The 23,426-nt window shown below is 37.9% G+C and overlaps 1 protein-coding gene across 2 annotated transcripts in view; it reads left to right on the plus strand.

Moving 5' to 3' along the window:
• Positions 1-23,426, plus strand: part of otofa (otoferlin a) — an 84,856-nt gene that overhangs the window by 30,435 nt on the left and 30,995 nt on the right. For both annotated transcript variants that reach the window (XM_066676820.1, XM_066676821.1), the window contains exons 5-9: positions 3,833-4,029; positions 19,913-19,986; positions 20,461-20,587; positions 21,204-21,258; positions 22,320-22,451. In XM_066676820.1, the coding sequence (XP_066532917.1) occupies positions 3,833-4,029; positions 19,913-19,986; positions 20,461-20,587; positions 21,204-21,258; positions 22,320-22,451 (585 nt within the window). The remainder of the gene's footprint in view (positions 1-3,832; positions 4,030-19,912; positions 19,987-20,460; positions 20,588-21,203; positions 21,259-22,319; positions 22,452-23,426) is intronic.

Consider the following 23,426-nt stretch of genomic DNA (forward strand, 5'->3'; position numbering starts at 1 on the left):
AACTCTTTCATCTCGCCAAATAAAACATACATTCCCAGGTGTTACTAGCATTTCTGTTAGAGTGAGACACTTTTTCTGACATTGAATAAAATGTGCACTAAAATATGCTTTTGTTTGTTTCTATTGGACATGCCATTCTCCTGCAGCCTTTTCTAGTGCACAAGGTCTATTTCCCCTTCATTCACATTCTCTAATTATATAAACAGATTAGAGCAGTGGATTGAAAACCCCAGACATTCTCAGCATTTACTTATTCCCCTTTTCGGGAAAATGTAATTACCTTTCACAGCCTTATGTCCTGTTCAGTCTCTCACTTTGTAACAAGGACTAAGTCAAATAATACAGTTTTTTTTTTAAATTCTGCTTCACTTTTAGAACACACAATATTTAAAATGCTTTCTCACAGATAAACTTCCAGTGTCTAGAAAGTGTCAATATTTGTCTTTTTTGATAGCTCAGGTTGCCTCAAGTTACCTGTTTTTGAAACTGCTGCTGTACTTCAATGCTCAAGTGAAAGTATGCCTTGGCTAGGCAGGGTTTCCAGGTCCTGTAAAAATATCCAGTCCACAAAATATCTACAACCAACACTTTAGAAGTTGAAACTAGCTCCAAATCTAATGTGTCACAAGGAATTTGAAGAAAAAAGGCTATAACTGGCAAAAGACCAGTATACTAAATCTTGTAATCTAACTTGGTTTTTGGTTGTGTACTCTAATTGATACTTTTTGTGAATCATTTTACCTACAATGTTATTCACATCCCCAGAAAGCGCAGAGGTGCAGCAGGTAGTGTCACAGTCAAACAGCTCCAGAGACCTGGAGGTTGTGGGTTCAAGTCCCGCTCCAGGTGTCTGTGAGGAGTTGGTGTGTTCTCCCCTGTGTCTGCGTGGGTTTCCTCCGGGTGCTCCGGTTTCCTCCCACAGTCCAAAAACACACGTTAGTAGGTGAATTGGTGACTCAACAGTGTCCGTAGGTGTGTGATTGTGTTGCCCTGTGAAGGACTGGTGCCACCTCCAGGGTGTATTCCCGCCTCCCAACCAGTGATTCCAGGTAGGCTCTGGACACACCGCGACCCTGAACTGAATAAGCAGTTACAGATAATTAATGAATGAATGAATTTCAAATTTAATTCAAATTTTGATTCACATTTAATAGTGACACAGTTACCACTAAAATGACTGAATCTGACATGCATTACTCTGTTTTGTGCTTTCCATTACACCCTGATCCTCTTTGCCTGTTAATAATTTTTTCATTCCTTGATTTCTGATTTTCAGGTTACATGAAAAGCTATTTTGTTCTTTTGGACAGTCCTTCATCTTTCTATTGTCCCTCAACCTCAAGCATACATAAGCTTTTGACCGTTTGCCGTTGTCCGTTCAGTCTTCTCTTCTGTTATGACTTATGTCATGTTATGTCAGGATTCCGCATTTCCAAACTCAGTTTTTTTCTGCATTGCTTTGCAGCATTCTTTTAATTTGATTTTTGAACTAATTATAATCTTAGAGCTGTTTTATTCTAAATATTTATGCTCTCTGCCTCATCTCTCTCAGCAAGTGCTGAGTAGATATCTGCATTGAAAAGAAAGAGCATCTGTGAGCATCTCGGATCCTTATTGTATTTAGCAGATTCTTCCGCAGCAGATTTTTCCATCTTATTTTTTATGAAGGTCAGAAAAATGACTGCTGAATAGTAAAGTATGTAGGGAGAGGGCAAAGTTGCACATTTCTCCAAAATCTCTGTCACTCTGTCATAATTTTACCCTCTTCTTGGTTATTCCAATCTAGAGTATGCATGATTTCCATGATTTGTCTGTTTTCCAAATGAGAACAAAAGGAATGAGCTTTGGCTTATTTGCATGCAGAATATTGCTTGCAGACAGTTGTTTCACTTCATCTGGAAGACTCTCTGATTTTCTTTAGTCAACTCCAGCATGTAGTCCCTATATCTGCCTTACAGGTTCTGTAAAGACAAATAAAGCCTGGTCAGTTATTCCCCTTGATTCCTCTTGCAACACAGAACTATACCTCCCATTTACCTGGCAAAATAGCAGTTTGCAATATGCTGCCAGCTAACTTTCACCTTCTGTGTATCTCTTTCTCTGTCACTGGCACTCCCAGTCAGCTTCTAACACTCACCTCTCTCTTGTCACACTCATGTTATGTTCTCATTTACACTATTATCTCCTCTAGTTTCGACTTGCAAATATTCATCCACCTTCCAAATTAAGACTCATCAGGATGTGGACGTAATATTTAATGTACCACCGGCTTTCTCCTCTCTCTCCCTCTGCCTACTGAATATTTACCGCAACGTTAGACTACACTTAGCTTAAATAATAAGAACTAAAAGCATACACCTGTGAGCTGCAGTCACATGGTAGCCTAACAGCCCACATGTGCGGGCGGGGGTGTGGCTAAGAGAAACGTGAGAGAACAGCACAATGCAGACACCCCTAACAAAACAAAGATAAACAATTTTAGATTTCTATGACGTTTCTGTCAAATATCTCTGTGGGGTTTCAGGCATCAGGGTTTTTTTTCCAATCCTCTACTCTTTGTGTAAAGCGAGCTTGGGTATTAGAAAGGCGCTATATAAATCTAATGTATTATTATTATTATTATTGATATTATTATCTCTTTGGCTAGCAGACCCAATCACACTTAGCACATAAAAACCACACATAACATTTCATTTGCTACAAAAATATCTGTATAGTTATTAAAATTCCAAACTTGGTTTATACAAATAAACACTTTAAACTCTACAAACAAAACAACAAAATGCTGTATTCTTAGTTGCTGTGTTGTAGCCTCAATACTAAGGCAGCTTTAGCTCTCCAGTTCCATGTGTATTCTGCTTCTCTCTCCCTGGGGAGGATAGGCTGGGCGTTACAGGGCCAGGTTGGACAGAGGCTAAACGTTTCCTTGTTCCACTGCTAAGGAGTTTGTAAACATGAGCAGATGCGGTAACTGATGCCAGCAGAAGGGTTCAGCCTGTCATGCCTCACGTGCCAAAACAACACCTTAGACTAATCACTCCACCCAGGGATCATATACTCTATAGCATCCCTGCTGCTGGAGGATTCAGGATGATGAGATAAACAAGAAATAACTGATTATAAACATTTCAATGGAGAATAATTCTCATAGAAATTTTCCTGCATTACACATCTTACAATTACACTTTTGTGGCACATCAGTGTGTCCAGTTTTTATTTGTGACTTGTGTGTGTGTGTGTTTGAGCTATCGTAGAGGTAAAGAGGCTGAGATGTGAGATGTGCATGGGTTTAATTAGCCATAAATGTGAACGAAAAACTAACACAAAACAATAAGAGACAATGGATAGATTAAGACTGCCATTACACAGACACAGGAAACAATGCAAAAAAAATAAAAAATAAATAAATGACACCAAGGGATACAAACACAGGGCTTATAAGGGCTAACATGACAAGAAACACCTGTGAGCTAGGTCACATGATCCCTAAAAGCTGACAGGTGTGGTGCTTGGCTACAGGACATGGCGGATTAAAGCACACAGGACAAAAACCAACCCTGTAACACCCGAATGATTGATTTCATCAATATATTAAGACATATTCATAAGACATATTAAGGTGTGATGATACAGCATCAGGTGCAGCTTAGTGTGTTAGTAGAATGCTAGGGACCTACTGGTGCCTCCGGACATTAGTTCTTCACTCTTTTCTCTACGTACAGTAGATACAGAATAATACATATTTTCATATTACTAGATGATAAGTCTTACAATGAATGACTGAGTAATAAATCTAGAACTTAAGGAGTAAATGTGATATCTTTTCTTATAGACAAGCATCTCCATTGAGATCAGGTACCAGGCGATGGATGGCAGTGTACGGGTCTGGAGTGATGGAGAATTCCTAGACGTTCCTGATGATCGTGATGGAATGTTCCAGTTTGAGACGGAGAGTCTTCTGTCCTCGCACAGCCGCAGCTCAGGAACACCGCCAGGAAAATCCAGCCACGGCATCCCTACATTCAAGAAGTGAGTGTGTACTTCACCCACCATTATTTTTATGACTGTTATTCCCACAGCATTATTAGGGCAGAGCTCATTTCAGCTGGAACATATTCAGGTGATCTATCCATGCCATACACACAAATCAGTCGTTTCTTGGCAACTGCTGCTAGGTTGGACAAGCTTCAAATAATATTGACATTTCAACCTAATGAAAACAAATCACACGATCTTGTTTTGTCTAAAGTTTCTTGTTTAAAATGTACTGCTACTGAACTACTTTGTTAGGTGCTGCATTTGGAGGAATATATATATATGTTCATCAAACCAGAATTGATGCACGTATATCTGTAAAATATATGGAATAGTTTTGACAAGAAATTAAAAATGTGTAGTCCATGTTCCAAAAAAAAAAGTTTAAAAATAAGGTGGTAAATAAATATAAAACTGAAGTATGATACCTTGCATATGAAACATTTGGAGTCTTTAATTTTTGCTTTTGTCATTGGTTTTGACAGGGCTGTCTGTGAGAATATGACTACAATAAAGGGTCAGCAGAACTAAGCTAAAGCTTCAGCCTACACTTTTTCAGTTTATATGATGGCTTGTTTTTTGTTTTATTAATTATTAAGTTAATGCGGGCGGCATGGTGGCGCAGCAGGTAGTGTCGCAGTCACACAGTTCCAGGGGCCTGGAGGTTGTGGGTTCGATTCCCGCTCTGGGTGACTGTCTGTGAGGTGTTGGTGTGTTCTCCCCCTGTCCGCGTGGGTTTCCTCCGGGTGCTCCGGTTTTCTCCCACAGTCCAAAAACACACGTTGGTAGGTGGATTGGTGACTTGTAAGTGTGAGTGAATGTGTGTGTCTGTGTTGTCCTGTGAAGGACTGGTGCCCCCTCCAGGGTGTATCCCTGCCTTGCGCCCACTGATTCCAGGTAGGCTCTGGACCCACCGCGACCCTGAACTGGATAAGCGGTTACAGATAATGAATGAATGAATTAATTAATTGAATGCCTTATTGTTAATTAACAATCTCAATATGTTTATTCTATTGTGGAAAATTGTTAGTACGGACTGAAATATTCTACTACTCCTACTACTACTAATTTTATTGTAGTTAATCAAAACAAGAGGCAATGATTGAATTTTCCACCATGTTTTTATCTGCTAATGTTGATGTAAGCTTGTCTAGCTTAACATCTGTAACTACAGAATGGATTTATGGGCAGAGCATTGATTATTGAGCTATTAAAACAGCCATTTCACTACCTGTTTCACAGAAACATTCATTTAGACTATGAGAACCATGTTGAGGATAATATACAAAGAGTGATGCCCATGTCGATAAAGATAATGATAAAGCCAGTTATATAATATATATTAGTACTGTGATCTTCAACACCACTGCGACTTTTACTCCATAAGCAAGTCAGCACTACAGAATGTGTAACACTAAGGAGGATCCTTGACTTGTGAAAAGAAAAAAGTCTTATGTAGTCTTATTGAAAAAGCTGCTTTTGTTTGTGTGAGATTTTGCTGAGTAATGGCTACTGCTTGACTAATATTCAGAAGTGAGAATTAGGGGGTGGTTTCCTGCTGAATAGTGTGTGGGATGTGGTATTGATTTTCACTAAGCCTGCTGGTCGCTGCAGATGTGCGGATCCATCATAACTACCATATTGGTACAGCATGTTACTCACTCCTAATCTGTTCCAGTCTGTTACAACACTGAGCTACAGAAACAGTGTGTGTTCTCATGAATGGAGCTTGTTTGAGTTTTCCATCAGCAAACAGCAATCTGTTTAGCACAAGCCATGCTGAAGTTTATACTTAAATGCCTCAGTCCTTTCTAGCCTTTGCATTTGTTAGAATTTGTTCTGGACTTAAATTCCTTCAGAGACCCTCAGTGCCACTTCAATTAATTTTTCCTTGCCTTACCCACAAATGTTGGTCACAACTATCACTACTACATTAGACTTCAGTTTAACTTTGATTCAAGTTGGACTGTGTTTTTGTTGGTAATTAAAGGCAGTGAAAATAACAATAATTTTAGTGCGTAGGAATATAATGTCTACAAAATAAAATTAAACACAACAAATTCATGACTGGTAAAAGTCACATCGTTCATTTTTAATTGTATTGTAAGAATTTTATTTTCCACCCTTTGATGGACTGGCATTTAATAAATGGATAAATGAATTTTAAACTCATCAATCTTTCCTTGTTGTTCATACTTCTTTTAAAACTAGATCAATGAGAGAGAATGATAGAGAGAGAGGGAATGAATTTGCCAAATTACATCAGATTTAGTTAAATTACTGCTGGCTCCCTCCAGACAGGACGCTGTAAACTGTTATTATAAGATAATTCAATTGTTTAAACAGTTCCTTCTAGGAGACCATTTCTCTTTGCTTTGTGTCTTTTTCACATTAGGAATTTTTATGTTGTTCATTTTTCATTTCCTGGTGATTCATCCAGCATTTTCTCCTGTCTTTTTAGTTCACCATCTGCATATCTCATCCTATTCTCTATCCCACAGTAACACTCTCGTTCACCCTGTATATCTACTCTCAGCAGCCTACCTTTCCCCAGTGAGTTGAGGAGGTGTTTCTAATTATGCTGCCACTTCCCATTATTCAGATCTCCATCTTATCGGGTTCATGTTGACTTCAGAGTTCCAATTAATGATAAAAATTAAGCTTTTAGATGATTCACAGACATGAAGTAACTTAGTTTCATACGTATTGTAAAACACTGCAGAGAAAGGAGGGGAGGAGACCATATGCAGTAGGTGGAATAAAAAGATGTGATATTATTACAGAGTTATATGCAAATGTTTGGACAGCCCTAGTTCATTAAAATATGTTGTTCATAAATTGAAAGCAAATAAACATATTTAACGTAAATATGACATTTGTCTGCACAGGGACATTGAGAGAGAAAATAAAACTTTCATATGTGCCTTAACATACAGTTTTATGAATGTGTTCTTTTGACAAAATATACCCAGTCATTAAAATATATATTCTCTTTAGAGGTGTACTTATTGTCACTTAGAAAATCAACAAACATGTAATTTGATCAGGGTTCTCCAATGGAACAATATACATTAATAATTAAAAAGGTAGAAATTTTGAATGAACATGTGACCACTACTTGTTCAGATATTTGACCTCATCAGTATTTCACTATGTGTGAATGAGAATCATCTTCATATTGTGTGGCACAGTACAGTGATTGGTGGGGTTCTGTGGACTGTCTCTTGGTCTGCAGTCTACCTGAGTCTTAAGTCAGAGTGATGCTGTGTTATACTAAGCTTATGTAACCTATATTAAATGCTGGAGTTGCCCTGGTTACGAAGAAGCAGCAGACTGTGACTGAGCTGATGTAGATAGCAATCACACTATGGGTGCTTTAAAATGCGTATGTGTGTGTTTTCAGGAAAAACACCATCAATGCAGGATAACTACAGAATTCATGGCTAGCATAAAACAACAAAACCACCTGATTTTCAGCACATGATTAAGAGAAACTTTAATACATGTAACACAAAGAGAATATATATATATATATATACACCTTACTTGACATCAATGTGAGGTAAAGGAGCTCTACAGAGACTTGTCAGTTATAATCAGAGTATGCGTGAATTTAGTGCATTTCTTAGGGCTCCTTGACACTAATGGGGGAGCAGCGTGAGTCCAGCAGTTGTCTTCCCATTTTAGATATGAAAGACTAGCTGTTTGCCGTTTGCTGTTCATATGTTGTGCTAAAATACTCCTGTTGCCACAGCCAATCATAAGAGGTGTCATCCAAAATGTTCAAACTTCCTCAATGCTCCATGCCTCCATTCATGAGCTCTGTAAGCATAACTTACTTCATGATTGCTATGATAATTAAGAATTATGACTGTATGTGCTTCTGTAAAGCCCAGGTTGTCCAAAAACTAAATCTTATCTTTATAACATAAAAGATTACAGGGATATTTTGCTACATGAAGGAACTGATTCTCTCTTAGAGGGAGCATTCTGTAATCAAACAGGGCATAAGAATACAGTAGTTCTAGACCAAACAGCCTAAACAATATTACCACCTGATGAATATTCTGTAAATCTCCCTTGTACCACCAGTACCGTTTGATCCGTCAAGACATAGACTCCACAAGACTGAAGCTTTCCTGTAGTATATGGAACAGACATTAGAAGCAGGTTTGGACACTCAGTGTCCCAAATCCCACAGATGCTTGATCTGCTGAGATCTGGGGAATGTCCAGTCTACCTTCAACACTTTGTCATGTTCCTCAAATCATCACTGCACATTTTTGCAGTGTGACAAGGAGCATTAACCTGCTGAAAGAGGCCAGGTCCTTTAGGGAATGCCATTAATTGTACTTGGTCTGCAGCAGAGTTAAAGACATAAATCTCTGTAGATTTCTTGAAAGAAAGTCCCCATCAAATGAAAGATTGTTTTTTTTTCTAACAGTGAACAATGAGCATCTGGTGCTTAATGGATATTGCTATTAAAGGAACTGGTGTGTGTGTGTTTGTGTGTGTGTGTGTGTGTGTGCGTGTGTGTGTGTGCCTATGTGCTTTTGTATGCGCTGGGGTTTATATTATCATGTATGTATGTTTATGTGCTATTAAGGAGACTACTCTGTGTGTCTGTGGTTGCATTTGAGCTTGTGTGTGTGTGTGTGTGCGTGTGTGTGTGTGTGTGTGTGTGTGTGTGCGTGTGCTCATGCCTAAGTGAAGCTGTAGTGGAGGAATCCTGTGGGACTTAACAGGGTTTCTGGGCTGTAGTAATTGCCTGCCTTCTCTTTGATGACTAGAACCCCCTCTTTTCTTCTGCTCCCTCCACCTCTCCCTCTATTTTTCTCTCTCCCTCCCCTCTCTCCACTCTCCATACCCCCTATAGAGCAGCAGCATGCTCTCCAGATCCATCCCTGTCTGTGTTCAGCTGCCTCTGCAAACTGCACCGTCCCGTCGCAGCATCATTGTGATTTATTGCTTTACACAACAGCAATTTAAACTATGGTAATACTCAGTATTCCTAGACTATAGCAAGGATTGAGTTTGATTTCAGATCAACAGATCATTCATCATATTTCCAGCTGTGCGACTCTACATTTATATTACTCTTTTTGGGGTCACATAAAATATCTTAATGACTATTTTAAATGTGATGTAGTTTTATCAGTTTTATAATGCACATCTACTGTATAAACTGTTAAACGTATTAATAATATAACAATGATAATTAATTTACATAATACATTTTCTACAAAGTGCAACAGAAGTAAATAAACAATTTTATATTTAGGAGAAAAGTAGAACACCATAAACTGTCAGAAAATGCTTTTTTAAAAATAAGGTAAATATTTTTTGTTGATTTTTAATGTAGTCCGGGAGTGCTAAAGCAGAGGGGCACCTAAAACAAACATTTAAAATCTTGATAATGCAGTTTTGTTCTGAGACATTTGAGGTGTGTTTTGGACCTTAAATTACAGTTGGATTGACAATTTTTGTTTTTTCATGGAAGCTATATATCTTCATGAATACACTGACATTTTAACAGGGGAATATGATTAGTCAGTTTGTACGAAACAGGAAGGCAGTCAAGAGAATACAGAAATGAAATGATGTGATCATTCTTCTGTACCCTCATTAGCATCTTGGCCTGCAATATTGACAAGCTTTTCTGTATCAGACAGTATTTGGAAATATTCTTAGGTGATATACAGTGGCGGCTGCTGAAAAAATATTCTTGGTGAGGAAGTTTATGTCACGTTATCAATCATCCCAATAAAATTTAACACATACGGCAGGACACCAAATCTCTCTAAACATCAGTCATTTTTAATTGATTTTAAACAAAATCAGCAGATTAATAGTTATAAAATGATCATAAATTACAGCTCTAATGTGCTCAAATATTAGTTTATATTAAACTGACTCTCTTTGGGGCGATATTCCAAGTGCCCAGACGAGTCAGTTTCGAAGATGCTGATTGGCTAAAATCATGTTGCTATGTATGTATTTTCTCTTAGAAACAGTTATAGGTTGGTGTTCTTCTGATATTCACCTGGGCTGAACGGGTGCCCAAAATTTCACTCTCTGTAACAGAGCAGCCAAATGAAACCCTGCAAAGTAGGAACAGAAATACAAAAAGCTCCCATTTCTCAATATATTTTATATATTACACATTATATTTTAAGTTATATTTCCCTAGCAGCCTCTATTAACAAGCTACACATTGAGATATATCTTACACATGAGCCTCAAAGTTGAATGAATGCGGAACCTGACATCCAGATTGTTGTGATAAAACTGTGCCTCCAAACACATGCACACAAACATAGGGAACACACCCAGAGCACAGCAAGCTGAGGAGCAGTTGGAGCCATGGATGTTGAAGGAGGAGTCAGTGCTGTTCTTTACTCCCCTGCCCCCAATTTCCTGCTTGTTGAGGTGATCCAAGCAACAACCTTATAGTCCCAAGTCCACTAATATAACCATTTGCACACAAGTTGTTTGGTTGGAGGAAACCATGCTTCATCCAATATTTTATCTCCTAAAAACAGGAGTTAAGCTTGTTTTCCTTATTTTCCAAGGAAATGTTAATCATCACTAAAGGGTTAGCTAAGGGGGCACAGGGTTGGCAGTGGCCATGCAAAGGTTTATCTGCCCACACAGGAAAAAACAGAGGGAAACTTGGTCTTCAGAATTCTCTGTGGAACTGAACATGAGCTGGAAACCTGAAATCAAACCTTTACACAGAAGTAGTCGGTGAATATGGAAGCCCACACTATTAACAAATGTCTAAAGCTGCATGAGATATTCCAGTCTCATGGACATTATATAATGTTAAAAAAATGTTACTTTATACACAGTGTTCATTCATTCATTCATTGTCTGTAACTGCTTGTCCGGTTCAGGGTCGTGGTGTGTCCTACCCAGAATCACTGGACACAGGAACACAGAATCATTAGGCAGGGACACACCCTGGAGGGGGCGCCAGTCCTTCACAGGGCAACAAACACACACACACACACCTATGGACACATTTGAGTCGCCAATCCACATACCAATGTGTGTTTTTGGACCATGGAAGGAAACTGGAGCACCCGGAGGAAACCCATGTGGACACAGGGAGAACACACCAAATTCCAAACTCACAGACAGTCACCCGGAGCGAGACTTGAACCCACAATCTCCAGGTCCCAGGAGCTTTGTGACTGTGACACTACCTGCTGTGCCGCTGTGCCATCACATAGTGTTCATGTAAAATATTAATGCATCTGGAGTAATGCTATTCCACTCATTTCCAGTAGAAGCCCTATGTGATATTAGCAGCAACTAACACAATGTTGGTATAGTGCTTGTAGTTGCCCACCCGCTGCAAATTCTACATTTGTAGCTTTATTCATCACCACAATAGAATGAGAATGAGACATGAAGCCTGTTTAATGTTTTACTTTTTGTTGTGGTTGATGTTGATTTGCACATTCATGTTTTCCATTGTTAATGCTGTGTTTGAAAAATCAGACCTGTCACAAAACCTCTCACGAAAAGCCTTTGATATTCCCCCACAGCCCCACGGCTGCTTCTGGGTTTGGCAGTCATGTCCATTTCCAAAATATCCTTTCATGTGTGAAGTCTTATCATACAGTGCAAATTTTATATCTGTTGGTTGGGGTTAAGAAGTTTAAGCTGAGTTTAAATTAACATGGTCAGTCATCTGTTTTATCTCTTAGAACTTGATCTCTTCATTATGAACAGGAAATTGAAACGTGGCAGCCCCTTGGCTTTGTGTTGTTTTTTTACTCCCCAGCTGTACAGATAACTACAAAGTTTTAATGAGATTCTTATTACTGATATTTTCTGAGTGGATACATATAGTCCATTTTTTATAAAATCACTAATGCACAGTTTCTTCCATTATAACTTTGGAAGCCCAAGGTAGCTCTATTGTCTTCTGGAAGGAATTGCACTGTAGCCGAGTATGCACCAGTGTCAAGTTACTGTAATGTGATTCATTTTCCTCATTTCTTTGAAATATGCAGGTGACAATAAATTGATATGTTAGAAGGGAGAGTCTGATAGATATGGACATCAGGGACAGATTAATGCTGGGAGAAGCAGAACTGACCTTCTGAGCTGCCTGAGATACAATTATTTGACATGCTGTGTGTTAAGTTTGAGGAATGACATCTAGGTTCATGAAGGCTGATAGCTCAAAGATGATAATTATGATTTGCACTGTGATAATTTATTCAGCCTGCAAATCTTGATGTAATAGCAGCTTAAAGGAATGTAAGAGGATCAGAGGCTATGGTAAAATTAGCTGTGTTTTCAGGACTAGCTTCTAATACCCCTGTTTGTTATTTTGATTGAATAATACAATTTTCTGAACCGAATAAACCATGTTTATCATCAGCCTTTCTGAATTCAAATTCATTATTGATCATAGAGTCCATATCAGGGAAAACTGAGCTTGATAAAGTAATTGCATTGCATTATATGCAGATATTACCAATGTCTAATGACCAGTGTCAGGAAGGTGGGATAGCCATGTATGGGTTATTTGTTAATGCAAGTACAATCTGCGTCCCTTTGTTCACACCTTTTTGTAATTGTTTATGACATGACAAAGCTGACTGTGTGATTGTAGTATGTCCCAAGTGGCAACCTTTGTCCCATTAGCATGTTGTACATTCCATAGCCAAAATGTACAATGCACACACACAAGCTTATAGACATTTTTCCAACAAGTTCTTTTATTTTTTTGTTGGTTTGTTTTGTTTTGTTTTGTCATGTATTACAGAATATTTATTTGGAATCTGAGAGGTTGTCTCCAAGTGTCTGCTGAGGTAGTGTAAGTGGAAATGCAATTACAAAGTAGTTGACATTTTATTGTTGCTAATCACAAAACCGATTTTTGTGATTAGTTTTGACCAAAACATATTTTATGTATTTGTGAAAAATCCCTACACACACAACTCAATGAACTCATGTCCTTGGGTCAGTTTAGAGATGTTGTTCTTCAGGAAGCACGAGGGCACAGTATTCACATGAGTGACAGTGATACAGATAGAACATTGTGTAACAGAATCTAGAGAGAAGTACTGTGGACTTGGCTGCTCGTCATGTCCCTTCAGGGCAGAGGTGATATGCTGCTTATTCAATCCAGCTGGCCAGTGAGGCTTAGCCCATTCAACAGGTCTCTTGAGTAAAACAGCTTTACAGACATTCATTATTAATCCATCACCTTTCCATGGCCCCCTCTTGGTTTGTTTATAATCAGAAAATATATCTACTTACAGATCTCTACCTTGTTTCATTAACGCCCAAACACACATTTCAATATGAGATACACAACGAAGAGGAAAGTGTACTCTGTGTGTATTTCAGGGCTGGTGCAGGGGAGTTTTTTTAGTTGAATACACTGCATTTTTGCTTTTTCTATCTTGGAGAACTGAAGTGCTGCTGCTTTTGCATTGTCTACCATGGGCATAGAAAACAAAATATAAAAGTATTAACCTAATATAAGTGATAAGGTAATAATACTTGAGCACCTGCAATGAAGAAGTATATTCATTCATTCATTCATTATCTGTAACCGATAATCCAGTTCAGGGTCGTGGTGGGTCCAGAGCCTACCTGGAATCATTGGGCACAAGGCGAAGAAGTATATATGCTACTTTTTTTTTAACACAGTTTAATGCCCTTTATTCAAATAAAGCAATAACTACAGCATTTCTTTTGTTTATTTGGCAACATCTTTTAGTTTGTGTGTTCATGCTGTAAAACAGTCTGTCTCCACTGCTAAGACTGGACAAGCAAGCAGTGCTAATGAAAATAGAAATTGGCTGATATTTGTATTTACATTTAAACAGGTCAGTTAAGCCTTTGCTATGAATCAAGAATACTGTGCAACATGGCTCTCCTCAGTAGTGCTGTGACCATCCAGGTCTATGAGTAAGCAACATTGCATTAGAGATTCAGATAAATATATAATAAATCTGTTATATTTTGCCTGCCATTAATGACTCTAGTCTGAAACTAGTCAATGATACATTTAGTTCATCACACAGAAATATAAACATTAGCAGAATCCATTACTCAGTGTTCACATGACATCATTTAGTCAAAAGCTTAGGGAAGGTAATAGTTTTGTGCTGCTTAGCTTAATGTTCAACAGTGAAACAAAGTATGTATTATAGTATTATCGTATTCCTGAAAACATTAAAGTCAAGGAGCACAGCGAATCTTTCTGCCATTTTCTACACTCCATATGTCAGGTGGTGTATTTCTTAAGCAATGTATAAATTATATTTAAAAACTCATTAAGAAAGAAAAAATGTATATTGTACTGTAAATTTGTGGTTAAACTGAGACCACAGCTTTAATGAGTATGCATTTTTTCTCTGAGCAGCTGAAGCTTTAATTACACTCCTTTTCTTGTCATCCTCACACGTCTGAACATAGTTGACTTGTCTCGACCCTTCACATTTATGCATTTAAGCATGCTGCCCCTTCCAGAGACTTTATTAAACAAAAGTGTGAAAATGAGACTCTCTTTTTTGTGTCATTAAGCGAAGCAGTCACAAATTATATCCTCACAGCAGTATCATTAAAAATGTGAATTCTTATTGTTTATAATTCTCCTTTGTTCTTTTGTGCATGCTTGTTTAAAAAAAAATGGAATGGAGTTAATGAATGTAGAAGGTAGAAATTTAAGCCCTTGGCTAGACTAGTCATTTTTTAATTGCTGTTACTGCAACACCATTAGATGACTTAACATGTTTGGAGGAGGACACTAAGAGCTTGTGAGGTTAATTTTTTAATCTGCTATTTCTAACTTCAGCTCTGCCATTAACTGGCATTATTCCTGCACCATCTTGTTGAGTTACCAAAACATTAAATATTTTTTAACATTAAAATATTTTGTTTCTACGCCCACTTTGCCAGCTTCACTTACCATAGGTTTTTGTAGTTCTACAATTACAGACTAAAGTCTATCTGTTGTTCTGCTTGTGTTGTTAGCCCCTTTTCACCCTCTTCTTTAATGGTCAGGACAATCAATGAACATTAATGATTAGGTTGGTGATCATTCTCAGCACTGCAGTGACACTGATATAGCTGTGGCGGACCATTGCACATTCGTTGTGCTGTTATATTTGGATCAGGAGTTTTGAAAAACCTCAGTGTCACTGCAATGCTGAGAATGATTGGAATTAGGGAAGTTAACGTCTGTGTATAATTTAGTTTCAAAAGCTTAAAGCAGTGAAAATGTCTCAGCATCTGTGAAACTTAAAGTATTGGGAGGTGCCTTAAAGCATCAGGAGGCACCTCAAGAATCTGATTGCATACCAATAATGTGTAAAGATACACCATATGTCTAAAGGTTTGAAAATGGGTGCTACTTTAAGATGTATGCATTACTTTCACTGGTGTTCAACTATTCACACATATTCACCATAGAAAAGCATTGGCAATGGAATTGTTTTAGCTAAAGCATTCACATAAAAATCTGGGGTCACCACACCCAATGTCAGGCATGGTTTATAGAGATATATAGCTCTTAAATGGAACACTTTATTGCTTATCCTGGATTTAAAAGAACATTGGGTGAGAGGGTATCTACTTGGCCATATGGTATTTCAAAGCAGATGGAAAGACTATTAATATGAAATGTGAAAAGAGTAAATAAGTAAAATTCTGTAATGATATATGTGTCCAATGTTTTGTCTTGGACTCCTTGCACACTTTAAAGGGTTCTGTCAGGTTCTACGTGTTGCTCCCTCTGTGAGCTTCTAATTCCTGCAACAAATGTCTGCAGGTCAGTGTTGGGTATTCCACCGTACAGCTAGCGGATTAAACCACTGAGCAATCTGAGATGCAGGCTTTGTGCTGTGTGACAACATTGTCAGGCAGTGTGACAGTTTCACGCTGCTGAAAGACTGTTCCAGATAGATTTATTGAAGAACTGTGGGAGTCCAGCAAAAAAAGACTACCTGCACATTAACACGCATACGCTTTATCACATAAACTGCTGTAAAAAGAAATAGGAAAGCCGATAGAAAACAGACAGTGACAGATGAATATGAGCATGCTGCAGTATACATCACATATATTGTGCTTATGGTTGTGCATGTATATAAACAATTTAAAGACCAGCCTTCCCAGTCAGAATGGCCTTTAAAGGCACAGTTCAAGATTGTAATAAACATTCAGAAGATATTTCCTCGCCATTTGCCAACTCTTCAGCCTGTTTGTGTGATCAAAACCAGTCTGATGTGTTTATGAAACTGGCTTGGTCCGGTATGCTAGGCTTTGTCTCTCTCTCTCTGCTCATGGCAGAGGCATCTAGAGTATTTTAGACAACAGAGAGAACTCCAAACATTAAACCGCATGAACCAAAAATGAGTATATTGCTCACAATTGCTCCTTAGGTGGGTATATAGACTTATGTACTGCTTATCCAGTTCAGGGTCGTGGTGGGACCGGAGCCTACCCGGAGTCACTGGGCACAAGGCAGGATCACACCTTGGATGGGGCGCCAGTCCTTGACAGTGCGACACACACACTCACACTCACACACTTCTGAGTCGACAATCCACCTACAAACGCATGTTTTTGAACCATGGGAGGAAATCAGAGCACCTGGAGGACACGGGCAGAACATAGCAAACTCCTCACAGACAGTCAGCCGGAGTGGGACTCGAACCCACAACCTCCAGGTCGCTATGTACACACAACAGTCTCCACCTTAACGTTCCACCTTAAAAGACGCTTAGCTTTGCAATGTTAACAACCAGAGAGAACTGTGATTGCCCACAAGTGGAAGTCAAGTGGGATTCAATTTTAGGGCAGGTTTCTGAGGAGTTTATGCATTATGGAACTTGCCTTCAAAAAGGAAGGGTGACTTAAAGGAAGATCAGTGAATTACAAAACAAATGTTAATTTAATAAACTCATAATGTAGACTTAATGACTATTGTGATAGAATATTAATTAAATGAAGTGTGGTCTCCAGTGTACACACAGTGCTGTATGATATCATTTAGTTCTCCATTTAAAAACTCTACTTGCTCTTTTTATTGTGTGAGTGTTTCCTGATGAATTAACAAATTGAAAATTGCTCCAAAATGATTTTGGTGAAAAAGTTACAGTTCAAGTTAATATTTTACTTTCTCTTTAAATTTGCAAAAGTAAGGAAAATTTTTATGATTTTAATAATATCTTTTGATTCAGATGTAATTCACTGTCATGGAACTGTTTGTTTATTTCCTATTGTGCAACTTACTTCACCAAGGTGGAGGATGGAACATAATTAAACAAAGCTGATCTCCTCATGCTCTAAAAATCAACAAGCCAGTGTTGTATTTCAACATCATCCCCATCTAATTACACTGTCCTTCTCCGGCTAGAGTGTGATACAGGGTCTTACTTCGCTGGTCTGTGTTTGTCGACAGACATTTGGGAAATTAGTTTTATGTGCAGAGCATGTTCTTTATTTTTTGTGGTGTAGGCTAGTGCATCTGACTTTGCCCACGGCACACAACTTTCATCAAATGTTATTACTGATTTAAACTGGAAGTTAAAGTTTTTTAATTAGACCGTGTATCTTAATTGACTTTGTGTATGTGTGTATATGTGTGTGCACGTGTGTTTGTGCTGTCTCAGGTTCCCTGATTATGGTGACCCCCCTCTTATTCTCAGAAGTGGCTCTGCCCCTGTGACTTTAGTTGGATTTTGTCAGTGGAAATGGACATAAGCTTGTGAGCTGCTAGGGACAACCTTATTTAGTGGCACTTATTTTATTGTTATTGGTCACTTTGGACTTCCTTGGAATTAAAGAATATCCAGTGTTTATGGTATGTATCGTTCTACCAATCAATTGGTTTATTAATTTTAGCACCCCTGTTCCCACTTGTGTTTGGCTGAAATACTTATAGTGCCTTAAAAGTAAAAGTTATTTGGGTCTTGATGGTAAAAGTAATTTGGTCTTATGGCAGCATGGTTTTTGCATTGATGAAATGATTGTACATTACTTAAATGCACATTTAAGAAAGATGTTTCATTTCAAGTGTTTTTTTTTACTTGATGTGCAATCTAAAGCATTGAATGTTTGTTTTTCAATATGATTATATGTAATATATGTATTTCAATATCTAAAGAAAAGAGTTAGAGTTAGAGTGCACCTGCCTGAGCCCTGACAATATCAATTTGCTCACTCACAAGACTAAATGACATTTAGTGGTTTGTCTGGAAGGATGAGTTTTCACACACTGTCTTTAATATTCCAGTGGCACAATGGCTCCCCTACTTTTCACCTCTTACTTTTCTTAATTACCCTCTGGAACTGAGAGCTTTTTTTTCAATTTTAACTTGGTTCTGTCTCTTAGATATAAAATGGTGAGGCTGTCCATTGATTTGGGCTTTTTAAGCAACTAGCTGGCATTTTTGCCCATAAGACATTTTTAAAAAGACAATAAAGAAACAAAGCTTTCTAGATCGCTTTCATCTCTTCTTTGACACGTATCCATATCCACAGCTAATTGGCCAATCGTACTTCTGTTGTTAAATTATTAAGAGCTCTTATTTGTCGAGCCAGGCTGTGACATCATCAACCTTTTGTAGTGATGCTGATATCCGATCAGGATAATATCAGTGCAGTGTTACCAGATACCGGAGCTTCTATTGTAACTAGGTTTTTCTCTGGTGAAATGCCCATCTCAGCAGGATGATAAACATCTCTGAAAACTTTCCATCATGGAGTACTGAACATCACTTATACTTTAAAATTGATTAAACATGATTTAGACTACATGTTCATTTTTGGTGAACACTCAAATAAATGGGAAAAAATGCAATACTGTGTAAGAGTCAGTGACCAACTTTCATTCATGTATTTCCAGTCAAGTGTTGGGTACAAGTTGTTAACTATTTTGTAAAATATTATTAAGAATATTAGATACAGTGTTGTTCCCGTACTATAATCAAGGGGATAGTCCATGTGGGAAAAAAATAACACATTTGGTAGTTACTAACCACTGTAAAATGGGCACTCTCCACAAGGTCTGCCATTTTGGAGATGCTCTGACCAAAACATCATGACTATCACAATCTGACCTTAGTAAAAGTTGCTCAGATTTTTACAATGGCACATCTTTCCAGCTTCCAAAACAACTAACTCTTCACTTGCTGCCTGATATATCCACCCCTTCACAAGTGACATTGTTTCAAGACAATCTATGTTATTGAAGTTACCTGTCCAAGGTTTTAATCTGTTGGCTGATGGGTGTGAATGAAAGTGTGGACTCTGACAATTGCATAGAATTGTCCACAACAGTTATGTTCTCACAGTTATGTGAGACCTCTTAAGTATAAAGAGCATATAAGAGTTTTAGAGACTTCTTTTCCAAGCTTTTTATAAACATGTACTGAAACACAAAGATACACATTAGACATCTCTGAGTGCTGATAAGTGCTGACATTAAAACAAGGGGATGAAATGCATGAGCTTTGGCTTTATTCCCAGAGTTGTCAGTCTGAAAACCTAGGGATCTTCAAGCTTTTCACAGTGTGTAAATAAACTTATAGATGAAGGTGGTAATTAAATGTTTTAAATTATTTATCTGTTGTGGCTTTTGTGCAAAGACTGTATTTATCATCCACGGTATAATATTAATGCACACAGTCTCTATTTCCTTGCACAGGATTAATCACTGGTAACTGAGACATGGGCAGAGAATATTGAATGTACATGGACTACTATACAGTCTCTGCATGTTAAATGATGGACTGAATTCACACTTTGTCAACATCTCACAGTAGCAGAGGCAGCAGAAAGGAAACATATTTTAATGCAGATGTTGCCATAATTGTTTTATCTTGTTGTTGAATTTCAGAGCAGGAAAGGGGGTGTTTTCAGCCATGAAGCTCGGAAAGGTACGCAGTTCCAAAGAAGACCACAAGAAAGGAGGTAAATAACATTATTTAGAGTTGAAATGTAAGAATCTATTCCAAGAAGCTGAGAAATGTTTTCTCTTTAGTTTACCCCAAGTGTTACAAAGGAAAGCAAAGAAAAAAAAAGCCAGAGCACTCCTCATACAGCATCCCCTAAAGCATAAACTTTGACTTTTTTGCCATCAGCTAAACAGAGAGAAAATTATGTCAGCAGTTTCTACTGTATCAACTGTGCTCAAAGCAGAGGCATAGAAACAGAACTCTGTTCTAGTTTTACAGGCAGAAGAAGACTGAGCTGGGAATTATAAAGAAATTATTGAAGCACCTCAGCAGGGGAAATAATGAGTTAAAAGATCTGGCAGACCACCTGCTCTGTGTTTTCTTGTGCAATGGAGAATGTCAATGTATTGTGGTAATGAGGCATTAAAACTTTTCAGTCTTCTTAAAACTTCTCTTCCTCACTCCTACGTAATTCTGTCTTTGCATCAAGACGATCCTGCCATCTTGGAAACGGAGGATCTTGATCGTAAAGCCATGCGTCTAGGGGGTGGTCATGATCCTGATACCATTTCTCTGGCCTCTGTCACAGCAGTGACCACTAATGTCTCCAATAAGAGGTCAGTATTCATTCTTAAAGCTCAGTTCTGATCTTCAGTGCCCAAAATATCCAGATACCTCTTATAACTTGTCAATTCGGTTTTTGTCATTCTTCACTCTTTGTTTACATGCAACTTCCAAACAAAAATATTTTCCTGATAAAAGGCCTAGTGATGGTGCAGTGAAGCCCCTCTATGTTGTGTGGAACTGTATTTTCTGCTGTGGTGTTGTATATTCCCTTTTTCCGTATTTTTATATACCTTTAGGACATATTGGTGTCACATGTGCAGAGGCATCCTACATCTGAACTTCTTCTTCACTAATCCTTTTATGGCTAAATGCAATAAAATCCCTATAGCAATGTTCCAGCATGTTGTTTATTCCTTATTAAACCTCTTGATTTCAGAAGAAATATGGATTTAATACATGTCCAAAAATGTCCAAAGACACAAAGGACTAGTTATCCAGACCTAGATTATGTATTAAATAAATAAATAAAAGATTTACCTCAACTGGAAAACTGGTTTTTGTGGTCATGTTGTAGTAGGTCTGTGTAGCTTCTGCATAGGCTTTCTAAACTTTATATTGCTTGTTCAACTGAAAAAGTTTACTTCAACCTTCTTCCATGTTTTTCAGATCAAAGCCTGACATTAAGATGGAGCCTGGTGCAGGAAGGCCTGTGGATTATCAGGTATAAAGAGAAGCAAAGAATATAGAACAGAGTCCAGTTACACACACAACTGGATATTAACTCTAAACCTTATAGATACAGGGGCTGAAAAATGCACCAATCAGCACTGGAACTTCATAACTAATAGAGGTTGTCTGATTTTTTGAGTTTCCAGCTTTTTTGTATGTCACATTTCAGTCACAAAAATGTGCATATTGAGTCATGTGCAGGATATGACAACATTTAGCTTCCTGTGTTAACTTTGATATTCACACAAACCTCTCTCATGGGCCCTGAGACACAACATTAAACCCAATTCTTTGATGATTCCAGTGTAATTGTGCTTTGCAGGTCTTCAGTGCTCTATAACCTCAGAAGAAAATCCATTTTGATGCAGCTGCAGAAGTGCATTTTAACATTGCTCACAGCTTTCATGAATTTATTTCCTCTCAACAAATGATCTGGTATTGGTTGCACTGTAAACCAAAGGCTCCTCTTTGCTCACTTGGAGTATAATTTAATGCAGTCATAAGCACGAATGCTTTGTTTTCTTTTGGAGCCATGTTTTTCCAGCTAGTGTTTAGTTGTTTTTTTTTAATGAGGTTTGTGGATGTTTTTAGTCACTCTGCCTCTTTCTGACTAAGAAGGAGCGAGTAAAATCATGAAAGAAAAATGGAATAAATTAAGTTCTTCAGTCAATGACCCAGTTAATAATGTAATTTTACATAATGACAAGGAACATTTTTCAACCACAGTCTTTCCCTTTTGCTTCCTGCAAAGATTATTTTCATTACTTTCTCAATTCAATTCTGTTTTTCTTTTGCTATCAACAAGAGCTAATGCATAAACTAGTCAAACCTAGAGAGACAGAGGAGCTATGAATTGACAGACACTGAGTTTGTCCTTCGTTATAGAGAATATATAAGGTAGCTATTGTCCTATCCATTAATGAACTATTAATGAATTCTTAACACATCCAATTACCAGGTTGATAAGTAGATCAAAATGTGTTCAATCCTGCAGTTCTGGGGAAATAGAGGCTTTAATGTTTCCTATCATTAAAAATGAGATTTGCCTTGCAGATTAGTGTCACAGTGATAGAGGCTCGCCAGCTGGTGGGCTTGAATATGGATCCTGTGGTGTGTGTGGAGATTGGAGAAGAGAAGAAATACACCTCAATGAAAGAGTCAACAAACTGTCCTTACTATAATGAGGTGAGCAACCAACAATATGTTTTAATTGTATTTTCTGCCATGAAAATTCCTGTCCTTAGGAAAATACATTGTATTGTATATATATATAGTTCTTATATAGGATATCACAACCTCACATATTCACTCACATACTCACAACTATGGACAATATTGAATGCCAGTTCACCTTCAAACGTGTGTTTTTGTGTTGTGGAAGGAAACGGATTTCCCAGAGAAATCCCACACAGGCACAGGGAGACCACAAGACACTCAAAGAAAGTGTCCTGAGGTGGCATTTGGTGTGTTCCCCCTGTGTCTCTTTGGGTTTATTCTGGGTGCTTAGTTTTCTTTCCACAGTCTAAAAACAAGTGTGGATCGACTGTCCGGAACTGCTGATTTCTTTGAGTGTGTGGTGCCCTGTAATGGACTGGCGCCCCATACAAAGTGTGTTCTTTCCTTGCACCCAGTGGTTCTGGATGGGCTCCGGACCCAAAAGATCCTGAACAGGATAAAGCGATGAATGAATGAATTAATTAATGAATGCATATTGTGTCCAATGATTCTGGGTAGGCTACAGACCCATAGTGAAGACAAAGATGAAGTGGTTACAAAAAAATAAAAGAATGCAACACAATGCATTTAGTCTTTAAAAGTATTGTGGAGTATAAACCATGCACTGAAAGGACCTTGAGAAATTAAAAAATGGTTATTCAAAAAAATTGCACCAAAGGAAGCTTTTTGTTCATCTGTACTGCAGTATTTTTCATTCAATTGTAATGAAGGCAATAGTGGTGTGCTGTGCTCTAATATAAAAGTACGCTATTCTGACTTTTTGTAATATAGATAAGAGCCCCTGTGAACTGTGGTTCATCATTAATGCAACTTACATTGCTCCAAATTAGGCACTTGAGAAATGCCTGTAGTGGATATGCTGATGGGTTAGGTCTCTAACAGTACTGAAGATGGGCAAGAATAATAAAAAAAAGGAATCTAACT

The sequence above is a fragment of the Hoplias malabaricus genome, chromosome 7 (genome assembly GCF_029633855.1).
Source record: "Hoplias malabaricus isolate fHopMal1 chromosome 7, fHopMal1.hap1, whole genome shotgun sequence".
In the NCBI taxonomy this organism is placed as follows: Eukaryota; Metazoa; Chordata; class Actinopteri; order Characiformes; family Erythrinidae; genus Hoplias; species Hoplias malabaricus.